General features: G+C 47.8%; 2 protein-coding genes across 11 annotated transcripts; one reads left to right on the top strand and one right to left on the bottom strand.

The window, feature by feature from the left end:
* On the top strand, positions 1–20,219 carry mbnl3 (muscleblind-like splicing regulator 3). Of its 10 annotated transcripts, none has more exons than XR_011993622.1 (11): positions 6–480; positions 7,656–7,684; positions 7,893–8,257; positions 8,840–9,032; positions 10,761–10,925; positions 11,241–11,435; positions 11,862–12,092; positions 13,805–13,952; positions 14,677–14,768; positions 15,605–15,760; positions 16,690–20,219. XR_011993622.1 is itself a non-coding variant. In XM_023797483.2 (11 exons), exons 5-11 carry the CDS (start codon positions 8,859–8,861, stop codon positions 15,620–15,622), a joined length of 1,023 nt encoding a protein of 340 aa, XP_023653251.2. In that variant the 5' UTR covers positions 6–480; positions 6,997–7,066; positions 7,656–7,684; positions 7,893–8,257; positions 8,840–8,858; the 3' UTR covers positions 15,623–16,183. The 10 variants fall into 10 exon arrangements, 9 of the variants coding, with proteins under 9 accessions (XP_023653254.2, XP_023653252.2, XP_023653256.2 ...); XM_023797483.2 differs by lacking the exon at positions 16,690–20,219 and adding an exon at positions 6,997–7,066 and having other exon boundaries at positions 15,605–16,183; XM_023797486.2 differs by lacking the exon at positions 16,690–20,219 and having other exon boundaries at positions 1–480; positions 14,680–14,768; positions 15,602–16,183.
* On the bottom strand, positions 19,507–27,966 carry LOC111836345 (uncharacterized). Its single transcript, XM_023797480.2, has 11 exons — positions 27,834–27,966; positions 26,413–26,568; positions 24,210–25,730; positions 23,769–23,861; positions 23,558–23,662; positions 23,179–23,288; positions 21,922–22,116; positions 21,547–21,709; positions 21,164–21,329; positions 20,916–21,010; positions 19,507–20,832 (listed from the first exon to the last, which is right to left on the bottom strand). Exons 2-11 carry the CDS (start codon positions 26,564–26,566, stop codon positions 20,732–20,734), a joined length of 2,703 nt encoding a protein of 900 aa, XP_023653248.1. The 5' UTR covers positions 26,567–26,568; positions 27,834–27,966; the 3' UTR covers positions 19,507–20,731.
* Positions 27,967–27,982: the final 16 nt, after the last annotated feature.

Below are 27,982 nucleotides of genomic sequence, written 5' to 3'. Positions count from 1 at the left end.
GCCGCTCGGTTTCAGTTCGTTCGGGAGGAACTAGACGACCGGAGTTCCCCCTAAAATGGTGGCGACACACGGCCTGGCGTAGTATCACCCGGGAGACGTACGCAAACCAGCACTTTCCCTTCCAACACTCCCTCCTGCCCTCCCCTATTTTGCCTCGCCTCGCCTCTCAGTTTTCGTTTTTTTTTTCCTCCTTACTAGGCGCCAGCATTACATACCACGCTTGCTAGAGCTTATTTTTCAGTTTAACTGGCTTCGTTGTTTAGCTTCTAAATATCTGTTGCTTTTTATTAAGACGTTTATTTGCGGAATCGGGTTGGAAAGTTTCCTTTTTAATTTTAAAAGCCCGTAAGATATAGCAGCCGTCGAACGTGACGTATTAGCGCTCACATAGGTTTATAATACACGTTTAGCCAGCACCTAATGTGTCCGCCTAAATAGCGACCTGAAGGTGGATTTCGGCCGTCTACAGATCACGAACAGGTAAGAGTACCCTTTATCCCCCATTGCATCCGCTTATATAAATTACATAAACCTTCGTCTCATGCGGTTTTTGTTTATCATTGCAACGTGTGGTGTTGGGCATGGATACAGACGATAAGGTATTTTTTATGTATAACGATTACCTTTTCTCGTATGGGAACTACATCGCTTGGTTTGTTTATGGTGCTGGGACAGGCGGCAGCTAACTCGTCTTTAATTTACCATTTGCCATTACCGTAATAGACGAGCTGTGTCTGGGGTAGTGGAGAAAGTACTTGGGACTTTTAAGCATTTGGGACAGGCGTACAACTACTGCCTTAAAGACGTTGCTTGCAGTGCGGGGATCCTGAGCTGAATAGACAAATGTGATGGTGTGACGGATGTTTCTTTTTATGTGTATCTGGAAGAAAAACTCTAAAAGCTGTAGCACATGCACTCACTGTTTTCTTGGGCTTGCGTAGGTTTTCTCTTGACCGACCACATTAAGCCATTTAGGACTAAGAACGAGGATTGCGTATTAAAAAATAACGTATTGCAGTTTTTCTGACTCCTTCCTGCATGTGTCGGTGAAGTTTTGACAACAGAAAGTAAAGAGATCCACCCGAAAATGGTCGTGGTGAGGAGAGAGGAGGAAAAGCTGTTTTTAATAAAGGTCGTTGATTTCGGCGTGTGGTCAATTTGACTATATCCGTGTTTTGGCAGGTGTAATCTAGAGAGAGACCTGAAGCGACATTAGCTGCTGGGCAAATTCTGCGCACCGCCCGCTGAGCCGGGGGCCTGTATGTGCGCTTCTGACCAATGCCTGCCTTCAAACGGGTCTCCCTTCATGTCTGCATTTGATAAACTGCTTCTCTCTCCACTGTTTCCCCTTCTGTTTTGCTCTATAATTCATGCCAGGCCTTTCCGTAATTATGTTTCTTCTTATGGTGCTGTCAGTAGCTGCACCACCTGGGGAGAAAGGAGGGGGGGAGAGAGAGAGAGAGAGGGGGGGGGGGGGGGCTTCTGCCTGCTTCAGTACCTGTTGCTTGGGAAAAACAGCAAGCGATAAACAAGTAGGCCAGTGGCCCTGTAAGGACTGATGAGGGGTCTGAATTGTCAGTATGCGCTCACACGCTCATCTGCTTACGCACACAGGCGTGGGTGCACTGATGTGTGCCTGCTTGTATATGTTTTTTTTTTTTGACAGTGTTTACATTTGCTCCCTGCATATTTTGATATCACAAAAAACGGGCTCTGATTGTTCAATTTGAAGGCATAAAGGAGTGTTTGTGAGTTGTAGAGAAGCAGGTCTGGCTTCGCTTCAGATCAAGCCTGTGTTGCGACAGACAGGCTGCCCAAACTCCTGGCGAGATGGTTTGTTTGCTAAGATAAAGACCAGAGTCACCAGCTGAGAGAATAAATTGAACTTTAGCCCCCACTCTAGGCGTGTATCCATGCTACACATTCACATATGATTAAATAATATAGCCCATGATGAAGAGCTGTTTTCACAATAATGATTGCTTAGATTTTTCAGTTTTACTTTCATTGATGTTTACCATTAGTATTGATTCATTGCTGTCATCAAAGTGTTTTCATTTCATTTGGGCAATAAAATGACTATAAATAACTGTAAAGCGGTTTTGACAGACTGACTTGTGAAAATGTTCTGTTCTTAGTAAAAATTTCTGTCAGCTCAACGATTTATACTATGCAAGCTGCTGTAATAAATTAAGCTGCTTCCATCCTGGGTGTTAGTGATGACAGTTTCTGGGGTTGGAACCAGAGCCCTATTGCACATTATATCAGATGTTTAACCACTATGCTGCCTGTTTGCGCTAGTAGCATGTGATGTCTGGAGTCATGTCATGCCCTTGTGAGCGCTGACCCTACTAGACAGAAGCAGGATGTATACCCCAAGTCATGTGACCTGCAAAATTGGCTGACATGGATGCCAAGAAAACAGTCATGGTCGCGTGTTTCCAGCAGCCCGCCCGGACTGAGTCACGTAGGGATCAGACTGCAGTGTGGTTGATGTTGTGCAGTGATCATTGGTACGCTTTATACCAAACCTCTGTTATGGAGGGCTTTGGGCCCAGACTCTCTCAGTGCTTACACCGGGTATGGACTTTATGCTGCCTGTCCTGCTTCATTCAGAATAATTGTAATGGTGATGCTAGCCTGCAGTCTTAACGAAAGGGCATTTGTTATCCTTAGGTAATACTGGCTTTTCTGTGACAGAGGAGCAGCCTTGTTATTTGTGGATATTCATCAATAATGTGCATGAAACAATACTGCTGATTAAAAAACAACATATAACATAGAATATTACCCTTTCTTTTCTGATGGGTATATAATAGCCAATACTAATTAGCCTTATTCATTATAGGGTCCACCTATTCCTCTTTTCCAGTGACCAATTATGCAATGCAGGGCTCCTGAAGCACAAGGCAGGCTGTACTTGGGACATTGTTACTGCTTCATCAATGCCAGCATTCACATAAAATCACACGGTGCGTCAGGAATTCAGCTCACCAATACTTCCAACTGGGCCACCATATCCCCCGAGTTCTGGGGTCTTTCTGGAATTCGATAACTCGCGCTGAACTAAGTTTTAAGAATCCATTTAAAGTTGCGGGTGGAGCTTTCATGACAAATTGGGCAATCACGATACACATCTCATTAATATTTTAAGCATACTACTAATTTACTTAGATATATAGACCACACGGTAAAATAGTCGATAGATTAATCCATAGAAAAATAGTTGTTAGTGGCAGCCCCAATGAGTTGTCTCTCAGTTCACCACTGCGTTCCATGTTGTGTTTGTTGCCTGCGGTGCCACTGGTTTCGGTGACCGTTTCTGCTTGTGAACATGGTCTAGCTTCGCTTCAGTGTGGTGTTTCACTTTGTTGTTTGTCCTGCACCTGCTTAGTGTAACCTCGCAATGATGACCTCCCCAATCTCACCCGACCTTGCAGTGACCTTGTCATTCCTCCCATTTGTATACTGCCCTTGGTCCTGATGTTCAGCTTCTATTAATAATTCATGCTGGCTCTGTGTTCTGCATCTTCTTTTGTCTGCTTTTCTCCTGTCACAACAATTCCCCTGCCCATCTATTGTCATCAGTTGGTACTTTTTCTTGTTGGAGAGGAAATACTAGAATAATCCGGATTAAAAAGCATTTTCCGTTGTGTTGTTTTTGGAGGATTTTGTATTTTCTGCTATTTAATTGCCTTGTAACTTTTTTGGTGTACCTGGGTAGGTTTAGAGGACTTGCCTGTTGAAATTACATAGAAATATGAACATTTTGCTTTTTTAACTTGAAGTTTCTTTGTGGTTTGGGTGTAGTTTTGGTACCAGTTTTCCTGATTCCTTAATTGCGGGGCCCAAATCTACATGTGAAAACGGTCTTTTATCACCCAAACACAAACTGCATTTTGGGATTGAATTGAGCTGTGTCATTGTGTAGCTGTGATACCGCTGATGTCAACGTCGTTTTAGCCCAACAAGTTGAACGTGGTGGTGAACCTCTCTGGTTACTTATTCATCACCCAGGACACATACTGATGAGTCATGGCTCGTGTTGTTAGTCTTGGGGTCTTTGCGCTACGTGACAGAAAGTATGTTAGAGAGTTTGAGTTGTTTGTCTGTGAGTCCATGTGCCTGTGAGTGTGTTGTTTGACTTCCTGTGCACACATTCCCATGCATCAGCCTGTTTCTTCTTGTGTATGTCATGCATGTACCTCTCTAACTGTGCGTTTGTCTGTCTGTTGGTACTTGTACCTCTCGCGTGGACCTTGAATGCCAGCCACGTGCCAGTAGGGCAGGTGGCCCAGCAGGTGTGAGTGCTTCCCACAGGCGTCCGTTCGCCATGGTGAAGGTCACCCTTATGCGGACGCCTCCCGCCTCCCCTGCACCTGCCGACATTTCTGACACCTGCTGTTTATCCCGTGCTGTGAGCACGAGGAGTCCGATACCAGTCCAGTTTGGCAAAACCAGCCTGGTCTCTCGGTCCAGTATCATTACTACTCCTGCAATCCAGTTCCGCAACAGGGCTGCTCCTTCCACACTTTATTTCCTGCACAGAACTCTCTCATCACATCAGATTTTAATACCTGTGTTCAGTTTGACTGAGACCAGTCTGTTAATAAAGGTCTATGTCTATGTCTAGACATATGCTTTGCACCTGATTGCAGACTGCAGGCTGTCATTCACGCTTTTATTTTTCTTCTTTTTTATTTTTTGGCAGTTTCCTGTACATAAATTTACACGTAGGTATTTGCACCTCCTTTTGTCTGCAGCGTGGATTATTATGTTTTCGACTTGTTTCTATGTGGAACTTTTACAGATGCCAGCTTTTGCCAACATCAACAGAGGCATGGAAGTTACAGGTCTCTGCCTTCCCTATCGCTCGTTACTATCTGCCTGGATACAGCCAGTCAGCTGCAGGCTGTGGGCGGGCTCACGCTGGCCTTGTCGACAAAGGCTCTTCTGCTGCTGAGAATAATCTGCAGCGAAGGGAGCTGCTGTTTTAATACACTGACACTTTTACAGGCAACATCAACAGAGCCTTTAATTCTAAGACGCTGGCTTTCAGGTGCCTGTCCCCCTAACTGCCATCTCATCTATAAGCCTTGAGACATGTCCAGCCATGCCGGGCCTGGTGTGTCATCGTTGGGCATGGAGTGGGTTGGCGGAGCCCAGGAGAATTGTGTAGCGTCACAACCAGGTGCTGAGGTCTGTCTGGACAGCTGACCACTGCTGTGCCGAGTTCCCCGTTCATACTGCAATCTGTTTCCTCACCCTTCTCCCTCTGTCTGTCACGCTTCCATGTGACATTGCAGAGGGTGGAGTTACTGGCTGCAGGAGACTGCCGCTTTCCCTATGATTTGCGTATTGGAGGCTTGTGTTTGTGCATATACTTTTCCATAATCATGCTAGTCCTGTTCCTTCTGGTTGTGGTTAATGTTTAAACGGGTGAAGGCTCTCAGCCGGCCCTGGGCGTCCACCTAGATAGGTATGCTGCTTTCCCAGGTGACTGCTGTGGTTATTTAATACAAGTTCAGAATTGGATGACATGTCAGTCCCTTTTGGTTTTATTATTATAGCCAATCAGGTTCACCATTACATCACAATGTGTGCTTAACAAGCCCGTACACATGGACACCGCAAGGGAACCTGTATTTGCTGCCTACCTTGTCCTGGTAGGTTTATTAAATCTGCAAAGAGACTTCTGTGATTCTGAATTAGTATTTACGGCACTAGGACATGATGCCTCCATAAACAGGCAGTGTTCCACCCCACTTCTGGTGAATGAGTGCTTGAATATGTGTGTGTACGCTGTACTTTAGGTGGAGCGCATGAACGCCAGCAGGTGGACACATGGATTTTAGGGCAGCTGTCAGCAGGAGAGACTGGTCCCTCCCAAGGTTTCTTCCTTCTCGGGAGTTTTTCCTTGCCACTGTCGCCTATGGCTTACTCACTGGGGGCTTTGGGTGGGGATGCTGTAAAGCGCTTTGAGACGATGTAATGTTGTGATAATGCGCTATACAAAAATAAATTTGTTGTTGTTGATGTGAAGCACCTGGATGATTGATGTTTAGTGTGGCTGGTGGTCTGTAGATCTGACGACATAAGCTGCTGCCGGGTACTGAGAGGGAGGAGGTTGTCTGTATATCCCAGTGGACCTTCACTGGCAGCCTGTGGAGTCACCACAGCATGTGGTCACGCACCAGCACAGCCACGTTATCTCACTCAGTATTTCTGCCTTTGTTCTCATCTGCAATGGTGGGAAATTGAATTAGCACACCCACCCTGTCCCCAGTTGTCCCCCCTCTTTGTTCTCACCTCTCTCTCACTCCCGCCATCCCTGCCTATCTCTGTTGCCATGATATCCTTCTCTTTTCTTCATCATCATCCTCATCACTGAGTGATTTCTCCTCTGCTTCACTTCATTTTGCACTGTCGCCTGCTTCTTCCCATGATCTATGAGGCAGTCTACACCTCCTCTGCTGCCCCCCCCCTCACCCACACGTCTTCCCCGCTGTCCTCCCCATCTGCTGGAGTCGTACAATCCACCTTTTCATCTTTCCCTTCCTGGCTTTCCCCTCCTTTGCAGTTGCTATGCCTCAGTTGTTCACCTGTTGCCCAGTTTTACTCAGGAATCATGCCCGGCACATTAATACCAGCTTGCCCCTGAAAGCTCAAGGCCGTTCATGGCCTTTATGCTGCTGACAAATATCCTGTTGCTGTCCCAGTATCTACGGGGTTAAAGTCAGACTCCTGGGAGGCCACTACCTCCTGCCTTGTGGGAACTGACTGTCACAGCAACCAAAACGTCAGCATTGCTTCAGGTTTACAGTATGCCTGCATCACCAATGTAGGCATTGGGAATTCTGGGAATACTTGAGCTGTAAAGGTCAGACAGATAAATAACTTCAGCCTAGTAGAGAAGCAGTGAGCTGAAGGAGAGAAAATTATATATTTTTTTTCTTCTTTTTTTCCGTCTGGTCTTTTTTTTTTTGCCCTGTGCAGTGAGTAAATCCATAAGTGCTGCCAAATGAGGGAGGAGAGACGGAAACCAATAAAAATAAGATACAGTGGGGTCAGTATCTAACATTGCCTTGCATTGGCCTGCAGCTCCTCTGCATGCTTGTAAAGCCGGAGCTGATTGGCTGGCCCTTCTTGTCCTGCTGAGCAGCTGCGGCATGTGCAGAAATGCCTCCCTCTTGCTCTCTCTCTCTCTATTTCTTTCTCTCTCCCTCTCTCTCTTTCTCCCTCTTCATACCCTCTCCTTCCTCGCTACTGTCCTCGCGGTCCGCCATGGCTGCCGGCCGCCTGCTGCGGGGCTGTGTGCCCCCGGCTCCCTGCCTGAGTGCCAGCCTGTAGTCCTGGTCAAGTCATCTTAATGAGTCTGTGTGTCAGAGTGACTCGCTCTTCCCCTGCTCCTCTCCACCTTTGTTTGTTCTCTCTCTCTCTCTCTCGGTCTCAGTTCAGCTCCACGTGTGTGCAGCTCTTTTTCCCCTCCACTCGTCTACATAAGGAGTATTTCTGTATTTAATTTTTTTCTCTCTCTCCTCAGTGTCTTCTTTTTCGTTCCTATTTCGAGTATAATTTTCATGATTGCTTTCCTCGTTTCTCCCCTTTCCTATAAGTAATTTTGAGACTTTTCTTTTTTGTCCTCTTCTCACCAGTGATTTTAAGGAGGAACTGGATTGTGGAGGTAAGTGTAACAGGACATTGGTAGCTTTAACTGTGTTAGGATGACTGGTGAAAGCCTGTTTATGGCTTTATCATATTTTTATAGTTCATGTCTATGTTTGCCTCCTCTGATGGATCAGTTTTATATGCTAGACAACAGTGGGCTGCGTGTTGGGTGTTTCAGTTTAAAGTTAGTAATGTCTTTTGTCTTTTTTCTTCTTCTTTTGTAGCATTAGATTCCCAAGCTGTATTCTTGCATCTCTCAATCAAGCTCCACCCCCTGCTCCCACAATCCCACATTTCCACTTCCATGGCTGTCTGCATGACCTTGCTGATGGGATGACTCCCCCATCGGGCCAAGGAAGGGGATCCCAAAGAGGACAGTGTATAGCTTGAACGTTGTGAAAGAGGCTACGGAAGGTGTCGGGGATTCAGTCCAGCTGGCCTCTCACCCAGAATGCCCTTGTGACAACACTCACCACTAATGACCCAGACACTCCTGGTCTGCTCTTCACGTTTACTCTTCTGCTGCGGTCAAAGTGACTCCACTCTGAACACGTGGATCTGGGACGCCTGACCAGTGAGAGGAAATCAGGTTAGTCACTCCAAACGTCCGGAGCTCCTCCCTGAAGGAGGCAGCCACTGATCCATTTGGGATATCCTAGATTTCCCGGTTTGAAGTCCTATTGCTGATAAAGCTTAACTCAAATATTCCTGATGACATTTATCTTACTGATAGAGATGATTTCTGATGCAGATCTTAGAAGTGAAGGTAGTACTCAAAACCCTTCTCTGTCATGTGCGTATGATGCTATGATGATACCTGAGACCAAGCAGGTGCACCTTGTAGTGAAGATTCATGTTCCTCTGGGCTACACTCACCCCCCATTACTTGACAGCGCCCCCTAGAGTCAGTGGGCACCTGCAGGGCTGTGGGTGGAATTGGACTAATGTAACTCCCTGGCAAGAGCATCGCATCACTGGATGATACCCACAGCCTGAGTTCAAACCATGCATGCGTTGGAGGAGGGGCATCCTAGTGTGATGAGATTAGCTGGCTTTTCCTAATTTTGAAAGAATATTTGGAATGTCTATATGAATAAATGCGGACATGACGTTTTCATAATGATATGAGTCTCTGATCGTTGAAGCCTCTCTTCCCCTTCGCCACTCTCAGATCTCCCTGTGCTGCTGCCATGGCTGTCAGCGTGGCACTGGGTCGTGACCCCAAATGGCTGACGCTGGAGGTGTGCAGGGAGTTTCAGCGGGGCACATGTTCTCGCTCTGACGGCGAGTGCAAGTTTGCCCACCCCCCACGCAGCTGTCACGTGGAGAATGGCCGGGTTGTGGCCTGCTTCGACTCGCTCAAGGTGACAAAATCTCTCTCGCGCACACGGCATGCAAATCACAACGCACATCCTGGCTAAACTTGCGCAAGGCAACACCTTCACACAGACTAATGTTCTGGCATCTGCTTTGATATGCATACATTGTTAGGGGTTTCAATCAGCCTAGACAAGGTAACACAAACACTTGTGCCTGATGATCGCATACAGAGTGACACACAGTTGCTTATATTCTCTGTAGCTTGTACAGATTTCACTGAAAGAGCCACATTGAAGTATGTGACACACAATATTCATCTTCTGGTTGGCAGACCCAGTCCAATAGTCTGTGCTTCCTGTTCCCTTACCACTTAGTATCCTACTACATGTCTTTCTAGCTGTTTGGACCTACATGTGAGATTTTTACTGTCCAGCTTTAGATTCCAAGGGATAAGATCAGAAATTAACCTGTAACACCGGTTTGTTACCGACGGAGAAGCCTGGCCTAGTCTCCGTTTCTGGAGCTGACTTGCAGGCTTCTGTATCTGTTCCACCCATTGGCGTGGAAGCGATGGCAGTTTGCCGAGCTGGCCGTGATTGCCACACTCTGCAGGCTTGTTCAGTCTTCTGCCCGTTTGTGTTCCCCTGATCATGCCATCCTGCCATTTCAGGCTAACGTCTTTTAACCATAACACGTGACTTAGCACATGTTCAGTAGTCCAGCTGTAAGGATGTTCTCATGACATTTTCTAACCTGTGGAACTAGCCTGGCTTAAGTAGGCAAGATTTTTGGTGGCTTAAACGGAATCAGAATTTAAACCCTGATTTAAGGAATTGCTCCCATACTGACGCAGTGCCACTGGCTTGCAAAATGGGTATGAAGTTCTTGGATGCGTTTTTTCACCAGAAGTTTCTTTAGTGTTGCAGTTGGAATTTTTGCTTTTGTTTGGTCGACAGTTTTCCAAATGGCAGCCGTGACATTTTGTCGCACCCAAAAAAGCAAAAAAAAAAAAAAAGTGTCATGTCATTTTAATTTGTTGCTCTATATCCCAGCAGAGCCCTTGAAGAGGCCTTATACATAATTTTATTCAAATGACCCACAGATTCATGTCCCTCGTGTTTTCATCACAAGTGTCATGTTTGCAGTAAACTTGGCTGTATTTGTTTCGTGCTTGGTCTCTTTTTGTGCGTTTTTTTTTTTGTAGCTCTCTCACCTCGAGTCGTGCTGGTGACTTTTGGGGGCTCCCTATTGGCTGCTCTGTTCCCTTGCCTTTCCGTCCCTTCATGTTAGTGCATCAGTTTGTATACACACCTGTGTGTGCACACTCGTACTCCGTCCGCGCTGAAAGTGGGTCCAGTCGAGGCAGATCCAGTGTGCCAGCGGCAGCCCGGGTCGCGTTCGGCTGCTGCTGGCCTGGGTTGCCTCCTGAAGGGCCCCAGCACTGATGATTATCACATCAATAGTCTCCAGCGTGGCTTTGTGTGCTCAGGTGATAAGCGAATCAGGTGTGAGTGGCCTGTAGATGGGATGTCTGGACATTGCCCATGGGCTGAATCGGCTTGGGTTGGGTCTCCATCGCATAGGTGTGGACCGATGTTGGCTCAGAGTCTTCTGGAATATGTGCTGTTTGGTGGTGAAATCACTTGTTGATTATCTGTACCACAGTATTTGGTTTTTAATGTAATGTTACACACGGATAACGTGCATTTTGCAAATCGGAAGTATTATCCCCCCCCCCACCACCACCCAACTCCCCACCATATTGTTCACAGGGGCGCTGCACACGTGAGAGCTGCAAGTATCTTCACCCCCCACCGCATCTGAAGACGCAGCTGGAGATAAACGGACGCAACAACCTGATCCAGCAGAAGACAGCGGCGGCCATGTTGGCTCAACAGATGCACTTTCTGCTTCCTGGTGCCCAACTGCAGCCAATTGTGAGCTTGTGCAGATAAAGGGTCTGCTGTCGGGCTTTGAGGGGGGTCTGTCAGTCGTGTTTTCCATGTTGGTGTGTCTTCCTGTGATGAGGGCACATTGGCACATGCGATGGAGATGTCGTGTAAGCCTACAGTATTGTTTTTTAAATTTGTTGTCTGATGTTTATTAGACAGGCTTTTGTCTGTGGTAGCCTGCAGCTCTTAAAGAGCTGTGTTTGGAAATTTAGAAAATGGCATTAAATTGAGGCAGGCATAAGGTATATGGACTGCAGGCAGGGTAGTGCTGATCAGTCCCGTGTCCCCATCTCACCACAGCCCGCCTTTCCGGCCGCACCCTCCCTAGCCACCAGCCCCAGCATGGCCTTCAGCCCCTACCTGAGCCAGGTGAGCCCAGGCCTGGGCATCATGCCGGAGCTAATCCCCGGGGGGCCTCTGCTGGTCCCCGGGAGCCCTGGGAGCCCTGGCAGTGGCAGCCCCACACAGAAGCCACCTCGCGTCGACAAGCTGGAGGTAGCGTAGCACGCCGGCTAACCTGGCATTCGTGGCTCCTGGAGGTCGCAGGGTCGCTGCCTGCAACCGGATTGTTTACAGAGTGGCAGTGAAAGGGCAGAAATGCTCAGCAAGGAGCTGAAAAAAGCCTGATCTAAGCAAATGACCTACATGATTTAAATTGCGACATAGATTTGTGTGCCGAGCAGTGGCCTTTGCTTGCCGTGATGGATGGTAGCGATGATGGTGTACGCATGTGTATAAATGCGCTTTGTAGGATGGAGCAGAGCTACATTACACAACGTGGCTGTTTTCTTTTTGATACCCTTCAAACACCTTTGCAGGTTTCGCTGGCTGGTCACACGTTTGGGTTACGTAAGGCGTGTAAACGTTCCGGGCCCTTGACGGTGGACTCTGTGGCGCTCACACCCTCGCTCCTTTCCCCAGGTGTGCCGGGAGTTTCAGCGCGGCACCTGCACACGGGGCGAGGGAGACTGCCGCTATGCCCACCCGCTGGAGGCGGCCAGCGAGAATTTTGTGGTGGTGTGCATGGACTACATCAAGGGCCGCTGCACCCGGGACAAGTGCAAGTACTTCCACCCCCCCGCCCACCTGCAGGCCCGTGTCAAGGCCGCCCAGCAGCAGGCCAGCAGCCAGAGCGCCGCTGCCGCCGGATTGGTGGGTGGAGTAGGTTCCGCCCCCCGCAGTCTCTGCCTCCTGTCTCTGCTTTGGGTGGGAAAGAAAACGTGCTCTACATCTCTGGTAAAGAAGTCTCATCAGTGAATTACAGTCATTTTTGCCCAGAGTAATCAAGACAAAGAAAAGCCCAAAACATCTACATTATGGAGAAATTAAGCCTTATTTCCAGTCTCCTTCAGAGGTGCTGCATGAGTCATAGAGCCGAGAAGTTCACCCTGAGCAGTGCTCTGTGGGTCACCTGCGGGGAGGCACTAATTTGCCTAACTGACTGTCTTTTGATGAGGGAGGGATGTGGAGTTCCTGGAGGAAACGTGCAGCATCCAGAGAGCAGAGGTGTGATTTGAACTCCTAGCCCTGCAGGTGTGAGACAGAGCTACCTACTGAACCACCCTCTTACTGAATGTCTCCATCAGTGGTGATGCTGTGCTTGATGCTGCTCTGGTGGTCAGCTGGAAGTGGGACGGATGTGTCTTTGCCTGCTGCTGCATGCCAACTGTCCCGACCAAGCTGATGATCTGTTAGCTCAGGGGCAGATGGTTCCAATAGGGAGGCAGAAGAGAGTACAGGAAGAAGGGATGAAGGACATAGGTTCTGTAGTATTGAGTAGCCCTCATGATATTATCTATAGTAGCAAATGACATGGGAGGGGTAATGGGGCTGAACTCCTGCGACAGGTGGCTCAGTTCAGCAGCTGTAACTGCAGGAGGCGCTGTAGAGGTGACTTTGAAGAAAGGCACTTGTCTACCGATCAGTGGATTTAGAGCATAAGGGTTTTATGTGTGACAGAAGTCCCTCTGGTGAGGTGTCCTAGTTGTTAAGGGACAATCTGTCTAAACTCTTCATGGTACTTTTCATATAGAACCAAGCCATGGTTCTGTTTGCTGGTTCTCTTGGGCTCAGTATGCCTGATTTAAGTCCCCACCAGTGCTGAAGCTTACCATTGTAATGCTCTGTAGCTGAAAACCCTCATTTGCACTGTAAGCTGTCAGTTCTCCTCAGGTTGTTAAGGTCACCCTCAGTAAGTTTTTCGTATGTACAGTAATTCACCACGCGCTGCCCGTTTCGCTTTCCCCGAAAACCTGACCCTCTTACATTATTGATCGTCATTGGCTGTCTGTGGTCATGTGCTTACTGCCTGGCAGTCTGGTTCTCTTGGAGTGAAATCACCAGGCTGATTGCAGATGGGTAGTTTGACCTTTCACTCCCAGTGTCTCCTCTGACGCCTCCACAATGTTTAATATGTTTATGTTTCGTCTGGCTTAGCCTCTTGGTTTATGTAGGCAAATATTAGCCGTTTAACCACGGAAAACCAAAACCAGACTCTGGTATTGTAACATTTTTGGGAAAATAATCTTGGCTCTTTTTATTTCTTGTTACTTATTACTTTGTTTTTCTCTAACCAGGCCTTTAACCAAAAGGGCTATTCTCTTTGTAGACAGCACCCTCTTGTGGCCATAGGTGGGACTAGTAGTACTTCAGTGAAATTGCTAAGTTTGCCTGTTCCTTTCGGAGGCGCTCCTCATGCTGAGTGCAGCTGGATTATTGAAGGCATCATACTTACCTTGTGCCCTGCCACACATTGACAGCTTTGCACTCGGGCTGAGCCCTGGTCACATCATGGAAAATGACATTAAATCAATATAGTCATTACGTGTGAGGAAGTGTGACACTGAATCGCCCCTTGTCCCCAGGTGTTGCCCCATGGCTCCCTTCTGCCCATCCCAAAGCGGACCTCTATGGAGAAGAGCAACGGCACCACCATCTTCAGCCCCAGTCTGTTTCATTACCAGCAGGCCCTTCCCAGCATGCACCTGTCGCAGCCTGCCTTCGTCCCCACAGGTGAGCCTTCATCCCCTCGGCAAATCCTGCCCTGGGCTTCGCAGATGTACGGCTCCCCCCTCCGGTCTAGTCCCCGTTGGTTTATGGATATGATGAAATTCGCGGGTGACGTAATGGTCCTAGCCAGTCTGTGTGTTCCCGGGGTATTGGTGTGCATTTTGCTGATTGCTCACTGTTCTGACTCCATGTTATTTCCTTTTAAGCAGCAGATGCTGACTCCAAACTAAGACCGGTTCAAAGCTTGTGCCATGAGACGGGCCCCTGATTTTAATTTAAAATTTAGACCGCAAATTAGTTGCTTACTGTCCAATGAAAGGAACAGTCATTTTCTTCTCTCCCTTTTAATATTGACTTCTTGCTTTGCTTACCCCCCCACCCCCCACCTCACTCCAACTGTCAGATGCCTCATTCTGACTGTGTTGCTTTAATTGTTTTCATTTTGAATTTGAATGTCATTTCTGGTCATCACTGTTATTGAGCCATCGCAGTTTCCTTGTTTCATCATCTCAGTGTTTGTTGAAGATTTTTAATCATAAGCCTTATTTTTGATTCCCTTTTTTTTTGCTCGCATGCATCCTGTCTGACGCGTCCATCCATGTCAGCGGTATCATGTCATGCCGCGTCTCGCACTCGTCCTATGTTGCTATGGTTACCTGAACCCACCTCACCCCGAGCACCCTCCTGCCCACCCCCCTCCCCCCGTTTCTCCTTCAACCCGCTCCAGCAGTCCCCATGATGCACGGCGCCACGTCCTCTTCACCAGCGTCCACAGCAGTCACTGGCTTGCCATTCAGCGACTCCGCCATGTCCTCTCAGGTTGGCTGTCCCTGTTCTGCCTTCGTGCTGTTAGCCGGCATCTCATGCAGCAAGGATCTGTGCCGTCTCTGACTGAAACAGCTGCTGCTTGAACTCGCGCCACATTAACACGTGCGCATCTAAACTGTTGACAGTTTTTATCATTCCAAACCTTCCGAACGATTAGCCACTACACTAACCTGTAAGTTACATAACTTTGTAATGTTACAATACCGTGTAAAAGCCTCAGGCCAATTTTAAGTGATCACATTAGTGTAAAACTATGATATGTCTGTCAAAGTGTATAAGCTTAACCATTTCGAAACCTCTCCTGAAGTGTTAGCAGTAACCATTCAGTGCATTGATGTTTTTTTTTTTTTTTTTTGGCTGATCAATACCTCAGTGAGTTAGTTAAATAATTAAGGTAATTAAGGGAGCTGGTGGTGACATTCATTGAATTCACGGAATGACTTGGATGCTCCTGAGGGGAGATCTAGCTGTCCAATAAGGTATCAGTAGCTTTTTGGAGAAAAAAAATCTTGAGCGAATGTACACAAACCACACAGACTGACAGCTTTAAACTTTTGTACAGTAATGCGTTTTGACAAAATAGGCACATTGAACAGAAGCCCTGTGTGTTACGTGTTAGTAGCTATGCTGTGTATCACATGGTAAATGTAAGTAACGTATGTTTTAATTATTAAACCTTCTTATATTTTATCATGAAGTCGTGTTGAGGGCAGGACATAATCAGAATTTGGGGACTAAAGCGAGTCTGGTGGTTTGTCTCAGCAGGGGGCTGGGGGTGTCTCAGGTTGCCCAAGTTCCTCACTCTTCCTGACCCTGTCTTCCAGTAGAGCCGACCAAGATTCTGAGTGCCATGCTGGCCCGGCTTAGCAGCTCCTCCTGCCCTTAGTCCCCGTGAGCCCGATGAAACCACTGCCAGACACCCGAAGGATCACCTCCAGACCCCCCAGATGCACGGCTCGGAGGAGATGCATATCTCTGCTTATGTAATGTTCTCCTTGCACCCCAAGGCTCACCGTCAGCACGGCCCAACTCCCTATTGCATGCCAAAACAGGAAGTTCACCTTGCCGCACTTCCTCTGGACACTGCAGCCAACTGCTCACATTCCAACCAGTGCTTTGTATAACTCTTTACGACCTGTGGCACATGACTGTTTACCTGGAATGTAGGGAACCCCAACGGTTCTTGTGTAGTCTTGGTTTGCTGTGTGTCCTCTTTAGACTGTAGTTTGCAGCTCAGCTTTGCGTCCTCTTTAGACCATAGTCTGCAGCTCAATTTTGCGTCCTCTTTAGACCGTAGTCTGCAGCTCAGTTTTGCGTCCCCTTTAGTCTGTAGTCTGCAGCTCAGTTTTGCGTCCTCTTTAGTCTGTAGTCTGCACCTCAGCTTTGTGTCCCCTTTAGTCTGTAGTCTGTAGTCTGCAGCTCAGCTTTGCGTCCCCTTTAGTCTGTAGTCTGCAGCTCAGCTTTGCGTCCCCTTTAGTCTGTAGTCTGCAGCTCAGCTTTGCGTCCCCTTTAGTCTGTAGTCTGCAGCTCAGCTTTGCGTCCCCTTTAGTCTGTAGTCTGCAGCTCAGCTTTGCGTCCCCTTTAGTCTGTAGTCTGCAGCTCAGCTTTGCGTCCCCTTTAGTCTGTAGTCTGCAGCTCAGTTTGTGTTCTCTGAGCAGAGAGCCTTGGCTTTTAGGGTCATTCCTTAGAGCTTTTGTCGTTTGAGCATTGACCTGAGGCTTTCATGATTTTGCAGAGACCTGTGCTTTAGGGTGTGTGTGTGTGTGTCCCTGGTTCCTACATCGTTACCGCTATGCTCCGCTGAAGCTTTCGTAGGCTGGGTTAGGGGACTGGCCCATGGTAGCTTGTGTGCCAGGAAGCTAAGCTTCCTCTACACTCACACCTTTTCCCTGAATGTTTCCTGTTTAATTAGAACCACCCACCAGAATTCCTTACAAGAAGAGGAAGACTGCAGTGGAGGCAGAATCCGATTGTTTGACTGGGAATCTGTTTATCTTTGAGTGGACTCTCTCTTGGCTGTGTTGGTAATACCAAGAGCCCCCGTCCCCATGACACAATCAGGCCAGATGAGTGCCAGGTCATGCTGGTTTCCCAGTTAGGCTGCTCTCATTGACCAGACGTGCAACAGGACTGTTCACCCCTCTGAGGCGGAGGGACACTTGTTTGCCCTCTATGCCTCATGTGTGGAGCCTTAATGACAGGAAGCATAGCACAGAGGACCGTCACAGATCGCCGTGCTCATTGCACTGCTTTGCTTTTTATGTTTGTGTCAATATTTTTATAATGTCATTGTCTTATTTTGTGTACGGCTCGTGGAAGCCATAGCATGTGGGGGCCTTGAAACGAATACTGAATTTCTAGACGTCGAGACACACGGACACAAACACTTGGAGCAGCCCTTTCCTGCTTTGGATAGGGCTTCAAACTCGTATGGATCTATTTTTGTGTGCTCGGCTGAGTGGGTCTGGATATTGCAGCAGCTCTTGGCAGGCAGACTGCCTGCAGGCTTTTGTTGGATGCCCTTCAATCAGCATGTTCTAGAAGCCAAGAGGAAAACAAACCAAGCAGATTAAAAGAAAAGTGTGACATAGTGACTAAAGCAGGCAGCTGAGTGAGACAGGTCTGCTGCCCCAGCTGACTGGATTTTTGTGTCTGAATGCTCACCGGGTCTCGCTGTTTGTCTCTCTGTCTGTGTGATAATATGGATTTTTGCCTTGTCCAACTGCTGTTCAGCTGGAAACACAGAATACTTGATGAAACCTCCCCTAGTGTGGAGATCTTGTACCTTTTGTCAGTACGCTGACATCTCTAGCAAACGTGAGTTCATTAGTTTTCTAGGAGAATTTATGTATAGGTTCACTTATAACCTAACTGGCTATTTTGTTTATAGACCTTTTATTTGTCTTGTAAATCTTATTGCCATTAGTATTATTTTAGTTCATAAGTGTTGAAAATCTTTTTAATGAGAGTGAAGCAGTGTCTGTTTGGTGGGAGTATTTGTGACTTTTTAAATGATTTTTAATTGATTTTACATTATACAAAAATCTATAGCATGAAACGTACATTTATACATAGGTGTGTAGTTTGTAGTTTAAGAAAAACGAGAGAAATAAACAAATATATTAGATGTATACAAACATTTGTATGTAACTAAACAATGATAGATTCATTGTTATAATCGTAAGTTGTTGTTGCTGTGGCAACAAAACTACAACTTGGCTGCATTTGTATGCATTAATTGTGAATTTTATCACACGTATGTTTAAGTAATGTACAAGTTAAGTTATTCAAAGAAGGATGGCTAGTGGGACAGAATTTGATAGAGATGATTTTTTTTTTTACCTTAAATCCAAAGGTCTTTGGGTACATATTTTTTTGTTTTCCTTTTCTTTGTGTGTGTAGTTTTGTTTGTGTGACGTCACAGTCGACCAATCCTCAGCATCTCAGATTCACTCATTTCTCATGTTATCAGACGTTGTCTGATGTAGACTTTCTACACAGAAATGCAGAGCAGTCTGAAGGCCCTGCGGCGTTTTTGTCCAGTATCGCCATTCATATTGTGTACCTGTTACATGAAACCGATGGTCCATCTTATCCTTCCTGCTATGCTTTGTGTGGGGGGTGTGGGGGGGTGGGTCGGTGGGTGGCCTCATGCAGATTGTTTGCACTTATGTACAGAAACAAGTCTTATTTTGTTTGTTTTTTTTAAAAGCAAGAAAAGATGAGGCCTGTGTTCTTTATGCGGGTAAACAATGATCTTTTAGAAGTTTTGTAGAAGAATTATTTGATTTTTAGATTTTAATTTTGATTTTAATGGCTTTTGCCTGTTTCTGAAATCTTAACTTTTACCTTGCTAATGAGACTGTCTGTGTGGAGAAGCACCTGGAAACTGCAGTGGGTGTGGATCGGAGCTGAGCATGACTGTATGGAAGAGTGTGGGTGGAGCTTATGTGGCAAGGGGTGGAGCAGCCCAGCACAAGGGCCTCAACCTTACACCTAGTTGTCGTTCTGCCAGAAAAGCCATTATATCCTGACACAAACTGCCAGGGACAGAGCCTGCATTGATTTTTTTTTCCTTTGCCTTAATGGCATCTTTTGACATGTTTTAGCCAGTGTGCTAGTTAGCCAAACCAAAACAAGTGCCAATTCCAGTAGAGGAGAGCTGAGGAGCTCTGACTGCTGAAATAAATGTGCAATCTGGGGTCCTGCCATTGGCAAAAACGTCCCTGCATAATATTTTTATTTTTATTGTTACTTTTTTTTAAGAAAAATAATTTACAACACGTCTTTGTCTGGAAGAACTAACTAAAATACGCTGGGCATTGAACTGCACTGAATATTCCTTCAGGCCCAGGTTGGTCTGCACTGACCCCTGCAGGCAATCTGGGGAATAGCATGGTAACCAAAGTTAGCTTGCTAGCTCTTCGGACATCCGAGGTAATCGGCATATAACTTGTATTGTTTGCCTTGTGTCTTATCGAGGGATCTTGTTACTTTGGCAAAATCATGGCAGCGGAAAAAGGGCGCTCACACGGACCCTGCCAATCAGAAACGGAAATACTAATTTCATTTAAATTTAGAAGGCAAGCACCCAAGGTCTCACTCTGTGGAATTAAATCAGGGTGTACTCTGGCTCAGATGAAACCTGTGCAGCTGGGTGAGAACAGGAGGCTGATGGGTACCAATTATTCATTAATGTGTTTTATTTAGGAGACAATTTCCACAAAGGTATGTGTAGTTTTTTATTTTATTTTTTTTCACAAAGAAAAGCCTTTTTGAGGGATCTTGTACATTCTGTTGGAAGCCGATGTAACAGTGCTGGAAGCCAATGATTTTGTTGCCATGGCAATTGTACCCTAGCTGTGGGGGGAGGAGTCTCGCCAGGCTGCGACTGTAAGAAGCAGCCCTTTAATTGGTGGAAGGAACTCGCTCCATCCAGAGGAGCAGTCACAGTTGAATTTATTTCCACTGTGCCCCGTGGGAAAATGTACTGTGCCGGGGTGGATGGACCGTTTGCCTCTATGTGCATTGTGGTGCAAGAGAATATGGCTTCATCATGCCACCCCAGCTCTGGCTGGCAGAGAACAGAGGATCAGAGTGAAGACAGACCAGGCCGATCAGAAAGCAGTTCGGCTTTAGAGGAAGGAGGCAGCCTGGCCCAGAGTTCATCAGATTCTTTCAGGGTGGGGGTCTGCACCAGTGTTTGCATGTCAGGCAGGACATGTGTTACGCATTAAAGCCATATCTGAAAGGCTCCTCTCTCCACTGTAGGACATTAACAAATGAGAAGTTTTCTGTTTGTTGCTTATATTTCGATGGCGGGTATTGTTTTCTTCCTCCGCGTTTCACATAGCTAATGGTGAATGTGTGTAAGTCACAGCTTCTCTCGTGTGGCTTCTCTTCATTTGGACTGATCTTTTAAATAAAGCACTTAATTGTCAATCGTGTCTCCTGTTTGTCTGGGGTGGGGGGGGTGGGGTGGGGGGGGGGGCATTGCCTCCTAAAAAAAGCAAAAAATTCTGGTTGCAACATTAAATACAGGCACCAGCAGGCCAGTGACAATAGCGGCGCCGTTGGGCTACTGATGTAGCAACTTCATACTACTGCTGCGGAAGGAAGTGGCAGCAAACATTTCTGCAATGCATTTGTGTTCAAGAAAAAAAAACTCAGCTTGTATGAGCACGAACATCTAGATGTAATCTAAAAAATTCACTGTTTCATGTATCTAAATGCAAGATCTGTAATCCTGAACTGAGCTCTACTGTAGTCTTCACTGTAAAAATTTCTTACCATTTCAAGAAAGTACTGACTTAACTACAGGGTGGCAGTTCAGTGTGCTGTGACTTCTTGGTGTGTATCTCTGACTTCCTGTGTCCCAGCAGCTTATGTCCATGCCTTGGTGTGTCCAGTGTCTTGTGATTCCTCAGGTGTCCCTGCACACGCGGTCGCTCCTCTCAGGCGTTCTGCGTGGCAGCCACCTTGCTTTTAACCTTCTCGAAGATCTGTAGGACCTTGTCTTTTGGCACTGCCCCCTCCCTGAGGAAGGAGAGCTTCCCTGTCGGGGGGAGAGGAAGCAGACTGTCACGCAGTGCGCCGGTGGGGCGTGAGGGCATTCGAGTGGAGCAGATGTCTACCGACCTTCGTCAATCTTGGTGCAGATAACGACGGTGGAGGACACCAGCTCGGTGGAATCTCCGTCACACAGCACGCCATCCAGCTTGTCCGCCAGACGCCTGGGGAGAGAGACCGAGAGAGTTATCCCAGCAATAATCCCCATCCGACCAGAGCAGATATCCCCTCCAGCTCTAAATGCTGGGCATCATAAGAATACAAAGCAGGCAATGTTTTGCAGGTTGCCGGGGTGCGTGTCAGGGCTGCACACTCACGTGACGACCATGTCATGGTGCGTGCTGTCCGGCTCCCCGCTGGGGTTGGCGGAAGTGATGGCCAGTGGTCCCGTCATGCTCAGGAGGTGGCACGTCACCGTCAGGTCCGAAATCCGGATCATGATTGAGTCCTTGGTTCCCACGTAGTCGTAGGCCTCACCGACTCCTGCAGCAGGTTGGTGGGGTGGGGTGGGGAGAGATGGGGGTGGGGGGGTGGGGGTTGTGGTTTGACTGCAACAGTAGCAGGTCGTGTTGAAATGCTGTGGTTCTGCTTCACTGCCAGCTTCCCCATTCCTGCAAACTAACGTAAGCCATTGGCACGATTACAGCCTGCTGACTTGTGGCTGACAGCTGGCTCCCAGACCCAGTCCTGCCAGACGCACCTAGTTTGCGCAACCATGGTCCCTTGTGGACGATGCAGCCGATGCCGCCCGGATACACGTGGCGCATGAACTCCCACAGCAGGGGGCTGAACGGCGGGCTGACGGCTTCCAGCTGCTTGAGGTTGGCGATCGTCAGGCAGATCGGCTTTTCCATTGGCCTCTCCTGCAGCAATGAAGCCCTTCATCACCCATGGCAGCAGTGTGGGATTGAACCCCTGAAGTTACGTTTATACTCTTGCCTTGGCAGTAAACACCACCCTCATTGTGTCTGATATCTCACTTTTTTCGATGGCTACTTTTTGGAAACAATGGTGGGGAACAGAATCTATTGGTGCTTCCGGTAACCATGATGTGTATCCGGATGGGGATCCGCACCTTGATGTTGTAGATGCGCTGGATGGCTGACGGGTGGCTGCACGAAGCAGCCAGCGTGTACACCGTGTCAGATGGGATGCCGCACACCCCCCCACGGCCCAGGATGTCTGCGATGGCCCGCAGGCCGCTGGTCTTCTCAGAGGTCGGGCAGGGACAAAGAGGATCTGTCCCACAGACGGCCTTGGGCTTCGACGACTGGTCAGAAAACACACCTACGTGTCATTAACGTAAAGGCCATGGCTTTACGTTTACTTACCCACTTCAGATCTCAGGATGCACTCTGGTGTCACTCAATAAAAAAAATACCCACTATGAATCAGTAGATGGGTAAATGTGACTTAAAATGCTTAGTCTCACCAAACAGAGAGCCTTGCAAAAGTACTGACCGCCCCATAAAATGACCAGATCTGCCTGAATTATAAATGATACATATACATATTCTCCCTGTCAGTATTTTTATTGCAAACACAGTCTCTCACTGTAAATTTTCAAGATCAATAATTGGTCAGCAAACCTTTGAATGAAATCCAAACACTGAAAAATGCCTTTTGCATACATTTTCGATGCCTGTACTCCGGAAGCTCCAGGTTGAATGAGGCAAAAGACAGAGATTAAATAGACTCCCGTACCAAGGAAACTGTCGTCTTACAATTGACCTCCACCAGTGATAACGCCCCCACCCACCAGTCCCGCTACCCTTGGAGAGACTTTCAGATTGGATGAAGCGAAATACAAGCAGAGAAAACCTACTTCAATCTGCAAAAAAACTGAAGCTTGGGGAGAACACACATTTCAGCAGGACAGTAATTTAAAGTAATGCAGTTGTGCAGCTGTGAATCACACAGAGAAGCCACTGCTGTCACCAAGCAACAGGCACCCAACCTGGAGGACCTGGAGCGAGTCCTGCCATGAGAAATGGGCAAAAACGACTTGACAGTGTAAAAAACTGGCAGCTACTTACGCCTAATTAGAGCTGTTATTGCAGCAAATGGGAACTCCAGCAAATGCTGATGTGTAGGGGTTGAATACTTATGAAAACGGAATTTAAGTTTTTGATTTTCTTTAAAAGTTTTGATGACAAATTGATTTTGACATATACTGTGATACCGTGAGAGACTATGAGTACGTAATAAAAATACTGAGGGGAAAAATATGTGCATGCATAGTTCGTAATTCAGGCAGGTCTGATCATTTTAAGGGGCGTTCAGTACTTTTGCAAGGCACTGTACATGATATAAATAACGACTTTCTGCTGACCTTGATGACCCTGGGGCCCAGTGGGATTAGGTTCTTTTCGAAGACGTTATTGGTCAGGGATGCAGTGGCACCATAAAGGCACATCACGCCGAAGAAAGCCAGCAGACCAGCTGTGGGACGAAGGAGAGACGTGAAGAAGAGCTGGCGGCAGCATTATCTGCTGTTAGAATGGCCTTATCTGCCACGTGGTGATGTGGTGCTTGGCCAGGGATGAAATGCCAATGGACTGTCAGCACAAGATTAAGCAAAGAAATAGTGATTTAGGTGAGTGAGTGATTTAACCTCCCTTTAAACTGCTAAATGGATAAAGGAGGTTGGTTTATTTTGGCTTGTATCCTGGACACTTCCCTGTGTCGGAGGCGGTTGGGGCGAGTCTGACCTTCTGCATCAAAGCTGGGCGTGCCCAAGGTGGAAAGGAGGAAGCAGATCATCAGGCCCTCCATGGTCAGGGCAAGTACCAGAAGAACCACCGTGCTGTAAGCCGCTGTAGGGAGGAGGAGCATACGGAAGGGGTCAAAGGTCATTCATTCCAGGCGTGCCGCCGGCGACATTGACGGGGGAGTTGAGGGGAGCGGCGGAGAGGATCTCACCGATGATGACGATGAAAAGGTTGATGACGAGAAAGGACACGGCTGCGGCAGTGAGGGCGTGAAGAGAGAACATGGTGACACCCACAGGGGAACCTGGGGGGGGGAGAAGGCAGACTGTAAGCGGAACATTTCAGCCACAGGGGGGGCTTTCAGGCAGAGGTCACTCGCTGGCAGGCTAAGCTGGCTTTAGTTCCACGCCAATTCTCATTCGGTTTGTAGGACAAATAGGGCCAATGTGTGCAGAAATACGGAACAAGTAGCATGTTTTCAGGGATCTATATGCAACATAGCATTTTATTTTTGAATACTGTATATTTCAATACAATACAGGATGAGAGCTAACTGTACTCCCAGAGCCTGGTGGAATACTGGTACCCGAGTGGTACCGGTCCACGGACCACGGGTTGGGAACCCCTTATGTAGATAAAAGAAATGTGGTACCTGCCAGTCGGAGACAAGCCCATGTGGACCAGATGGCTGCATAGCAGAAGGGCACCGTGAGCCCAAACCGACGGCCTCCTCGCACCTGCAGCCGCGCCACATACAGCTGCATCACCGTTCCAGGGACCACGATCCCGGGCAGCACCAGTATCTCCTGTGCCAGGCTGGTGGAGGGCGTGACCAGTGCCGCCCAAGCTGCCAGCCCATTGCAAAGGAAGAACAGGGTGTCTGGCAGGCGTGCAGAGAGCTGGCTGGGGGAGGCAGGGGCTGGGGGCACCGGGGCAGGGTAGGGGGTCAGGCAGCGCTTAATTCCGAACAGCACCTCCTGCAACTTGCCAGCAGTGAGGGGTCGGGTGCCCCTGGGGATCAGGATCTTTTCGGCAATGGAGTTGACCAAACTGATGAACGACAGGCCAAGGCTGAAGGTGGCATACAAGCACAGGGTCACCCCCAGGAAGGGGCCCCGTGAGTGACTGGGCACCTGGGGCAGCGCCGCCACCGTGACAAGGGCAAACAACAGGTTGTGCAAGAGTTCGGCCCGGTCGCGGCACAGCGACAGCAGGCACGGCAGCAGCGACGCCAGGAGGAAGAACCAGCCCCCCAGCTGGCCGGTCCGGGCCTGGCCCACCGCTGTCGGCAGGAATCTGGAGGACACGACCCCCTCCCAAGCCAGCACCAGCCAGAAGGTGCAGTGCAGCCCAAACTTGCTGCAGTGGAAGGCGTCCCCGCGCAGACAGGCGTAGTAGCTGGCTATCAGCTGGGCCACGGCATTGATGCTGACCCACAGCACCCCCACCTGGAAGGAGGCAGGGTAGCCGAAGCTGTGAAAGGCGAGGATGGCGGCAGCCACCGTGTCGGCCATGTTGCCCAGGGCGAAAGGCTCTGCGTACTTGCTGTTCTTCTTCTTCTCCTCGTCCTCCTCGCCGGCCTTCCTTGCCTGCTTCCTCTCGGCCGACTTGATGGCGGCGCCCAGCAGGAGCACGTCGAACGGCGCGTTGCCAAACCCGGGGAGGACGTGCCGCTGATAGATGCCTTTGAGGAGCAGGGCGGCGGCGCTGTACAGACCGACCGCCATGATCACAAGCTGCAGGGCCCCCGCCACCCCCAGGGCCGCAGTGGCCTTCAGGCCGATGGCCTCCATCACCAGCGTAACTGTGATGGCGCCAAACACCACCGGCATCAAGTAGTTGGCTGTGGCTGAGCAGAAGGTGACGATAAAGGCTACGGCGATATAGGGCACCATGCCCGCCACGGCCGATTCCACGATGGGCGGCTGGATCGTGCTGATGTTCTGGAAGGGTGTGGAGTTTGTGAAACCGGTGATGGCCTCCGTGGTGCCGTTGACGTTCACCCCAGAGTGTGTGATCTCCCAAGAGCCCAGCGCCAGCCGCGTGGCCCCGTAGCTTCCCCACAGTGCCGAGAAAGCCACGAAAGTGGTGCCTGAGAGATGGTCGTATTTGCGGAAGGTCAGGAGCCCGGCGACCAGCTGGACCAGGCCCCCGATCAGAATGAGGTGCACACCTGAGGAGCAGGGACACGGGGGTGTGAGTCACCGAATGTTCAGATGGACCCGCACTATACACCAGCTGGTACCACACCTGCATAAGCACCACACAAGCATCACACACAACACCTGGAAGCAAGCAGCTACCTCAAGTCGGCCGGTTAGAGACTGTATTTCTATGCAGCTGCAGTTTACTGGCACCAAATACACAGCATTGTTATGGTACCACATGGTAACACTCTCCAGCTGTATAAACAGGCAAGAGATTAAAAGCTGTATAAAATGTATATTGTGTATATAATGGTACATGTCAGAATAATCATATAAACATTTGTGTTTGTATAAATTGAGGATATTTTAATATACACTGACTATACAATTTTGTTTGTTTGTTCGTGTAGTTCTCCTCCCAGTGGTATTCCACCCACTTTCCCATAATGTGTTAGTTGAGCACCGAAGATGGCTGTTAATGCACAGGCACGGGCAATAAGAGGTTTCTGTCAACCATTAGTCCCCCCCTCCTCTGCTAAATGGCATTAAATTGTTCCTCTGCTGGGGGAAATCGCAGGTCATGATGTGAATTGGGCTTGGGGAAGTGGGCGGAACCTCAGTCAACCTCGACCGCGCCCAATAGGAGTACGGTAGGGAGAAATTAATGCGTTGATCTTAATGATGCACGGCGCACAGCTCAAACCTCACCTGCCAGCGTGTTCTCCAGACCGAGGGCTGGCTTGCCTGTCCCCAAGTGGGCAAAGTTTTGCAGAGCAACGTAGGAGGCGCTGAACACATTGGCCAGGAGACCCAGGACCCCTGGCTCACTGTAGAACACAGAGGCGAAGCCCCCAGACGACATGGCTGTAGGACGGGATGGGAGAACAGCGCCACTCAGAGGCAAGTAGAGGTATAACTGCAGTCACACAACCATGGTCCGTTACTTCTGTTATTTAGAGGTTAGAGAAGAGTGTCCCAGTCCTTAGGCAATAGAGCATGTTGCTCCATCTTGCATGCTAACTTCTCCCCTCCTGACCACAAGCACTCGGAAAAATTTATAAGAAAATAGAAATAGAGTTAAGGCCAAAAGTTCACATACATCTAGGCTATGGACTTTCAAACTCCACACGTGTCACATATGTAACCAGAATCAGAATCTTTACTGTCACACAACCAAGGGAAGTGGAAATGTTTATTGCCTTAGCTTTCTACTGTTGGAGACAACGTGACAATAGTGAACTAACAATTTGTGCACAATGCAGACAGAGAATAAATACAAGACACAAGATACATAACAAAGAGGAGTAAACGTTACATATGTGATAAATACAGTGGTTTATGCAAATAGGCATCTGATTCATTTCTATAAATGGAAATGTCAGGGTAATAAGAAAAAGAGAATTTTATTTATCAGATATGGTAAAGTCTAAAATAAATCTATATTACCTATTATTTTAACGGGTCTATGATCAATCCATCTACCCCTGCATCTTCCAATCACTAACCCTGGTCAGTATCACAGGAGGTTTATGGTATTATAAATAATAAGCATAGATTAAATACATTAAAAAATCTATTATATTGGAATGTTTATAAAACACTTTAAAGAGAATCTCCAATTAGGGCTACAACCGTAGGAGTTGGGTTTTTGCATCACCTAAAAGCTTTCGAAGCCACTTTCTGTCAAACAGAATAAATTGGGAATTTAAGGTTCCTTCGTGCAACATTTTTGAAACAATTTAATCTCTGAAGTGAGCTTCTTTTCCTAAATGTCACGCACACCACAGACCACTGAGGAACTAAGGTAGTACCTACAACATATTAACACAGTGACTCTTCTGTTATCTACTATTGCAATAATCTTTTCAAACTGCTTATCAGCCACCCTACCTTGCAGCTGTTTGTCTTGGCCAGTGGTTAATGTTACATTATTATTGTATACAAAACAAAGACTTATTTTCCAAAGTAACGAACACTAATATGTTGCACCTATAGTTCATAATTATTCTCTGTTCATTGATCAATCAACCACGCTTATGTAGTACAGTGGTTGGTAGCATTACCAATTCTCAACGCTAATCATTTTAACTCTGTCAATGATACTGAACACAGTACACAAGCTCTCTTACCAGGTATGCAACTTCAAAGCGTCCAGTGAAAATTATTTTCTCTCTGTTTCTGTCCTCTTTTCTGTCATTCAGTGGAGATCACAGGTCTCTCTCTCTCTCTCCCTCTCCCTCTGTTACTCCTCACTCTTTCTGCAACAGCTTTTAAAATG

This window comes from Paramormyrops kingsleyae, chromosome 10 (genome assembly GCF_048594095.1).
Source record: "Paramormyrops kingsleyae isolate MSU_618 chromosome 10, PKINGS_0.4, whole genome shotgun sequence".
Lineage (NCBI taxonomy): Eukaryota > Metazoa > Chordata > Actinopteri > Osteoglossiformes > Mormyridae > Paramormyrops > Paramormyrops kingsleyae.
The sequence above is the reverse complement of the archived record's forward strand: the minus strand, read 5'-3'. Positions and strand labels throughout refer to the sequence as shown.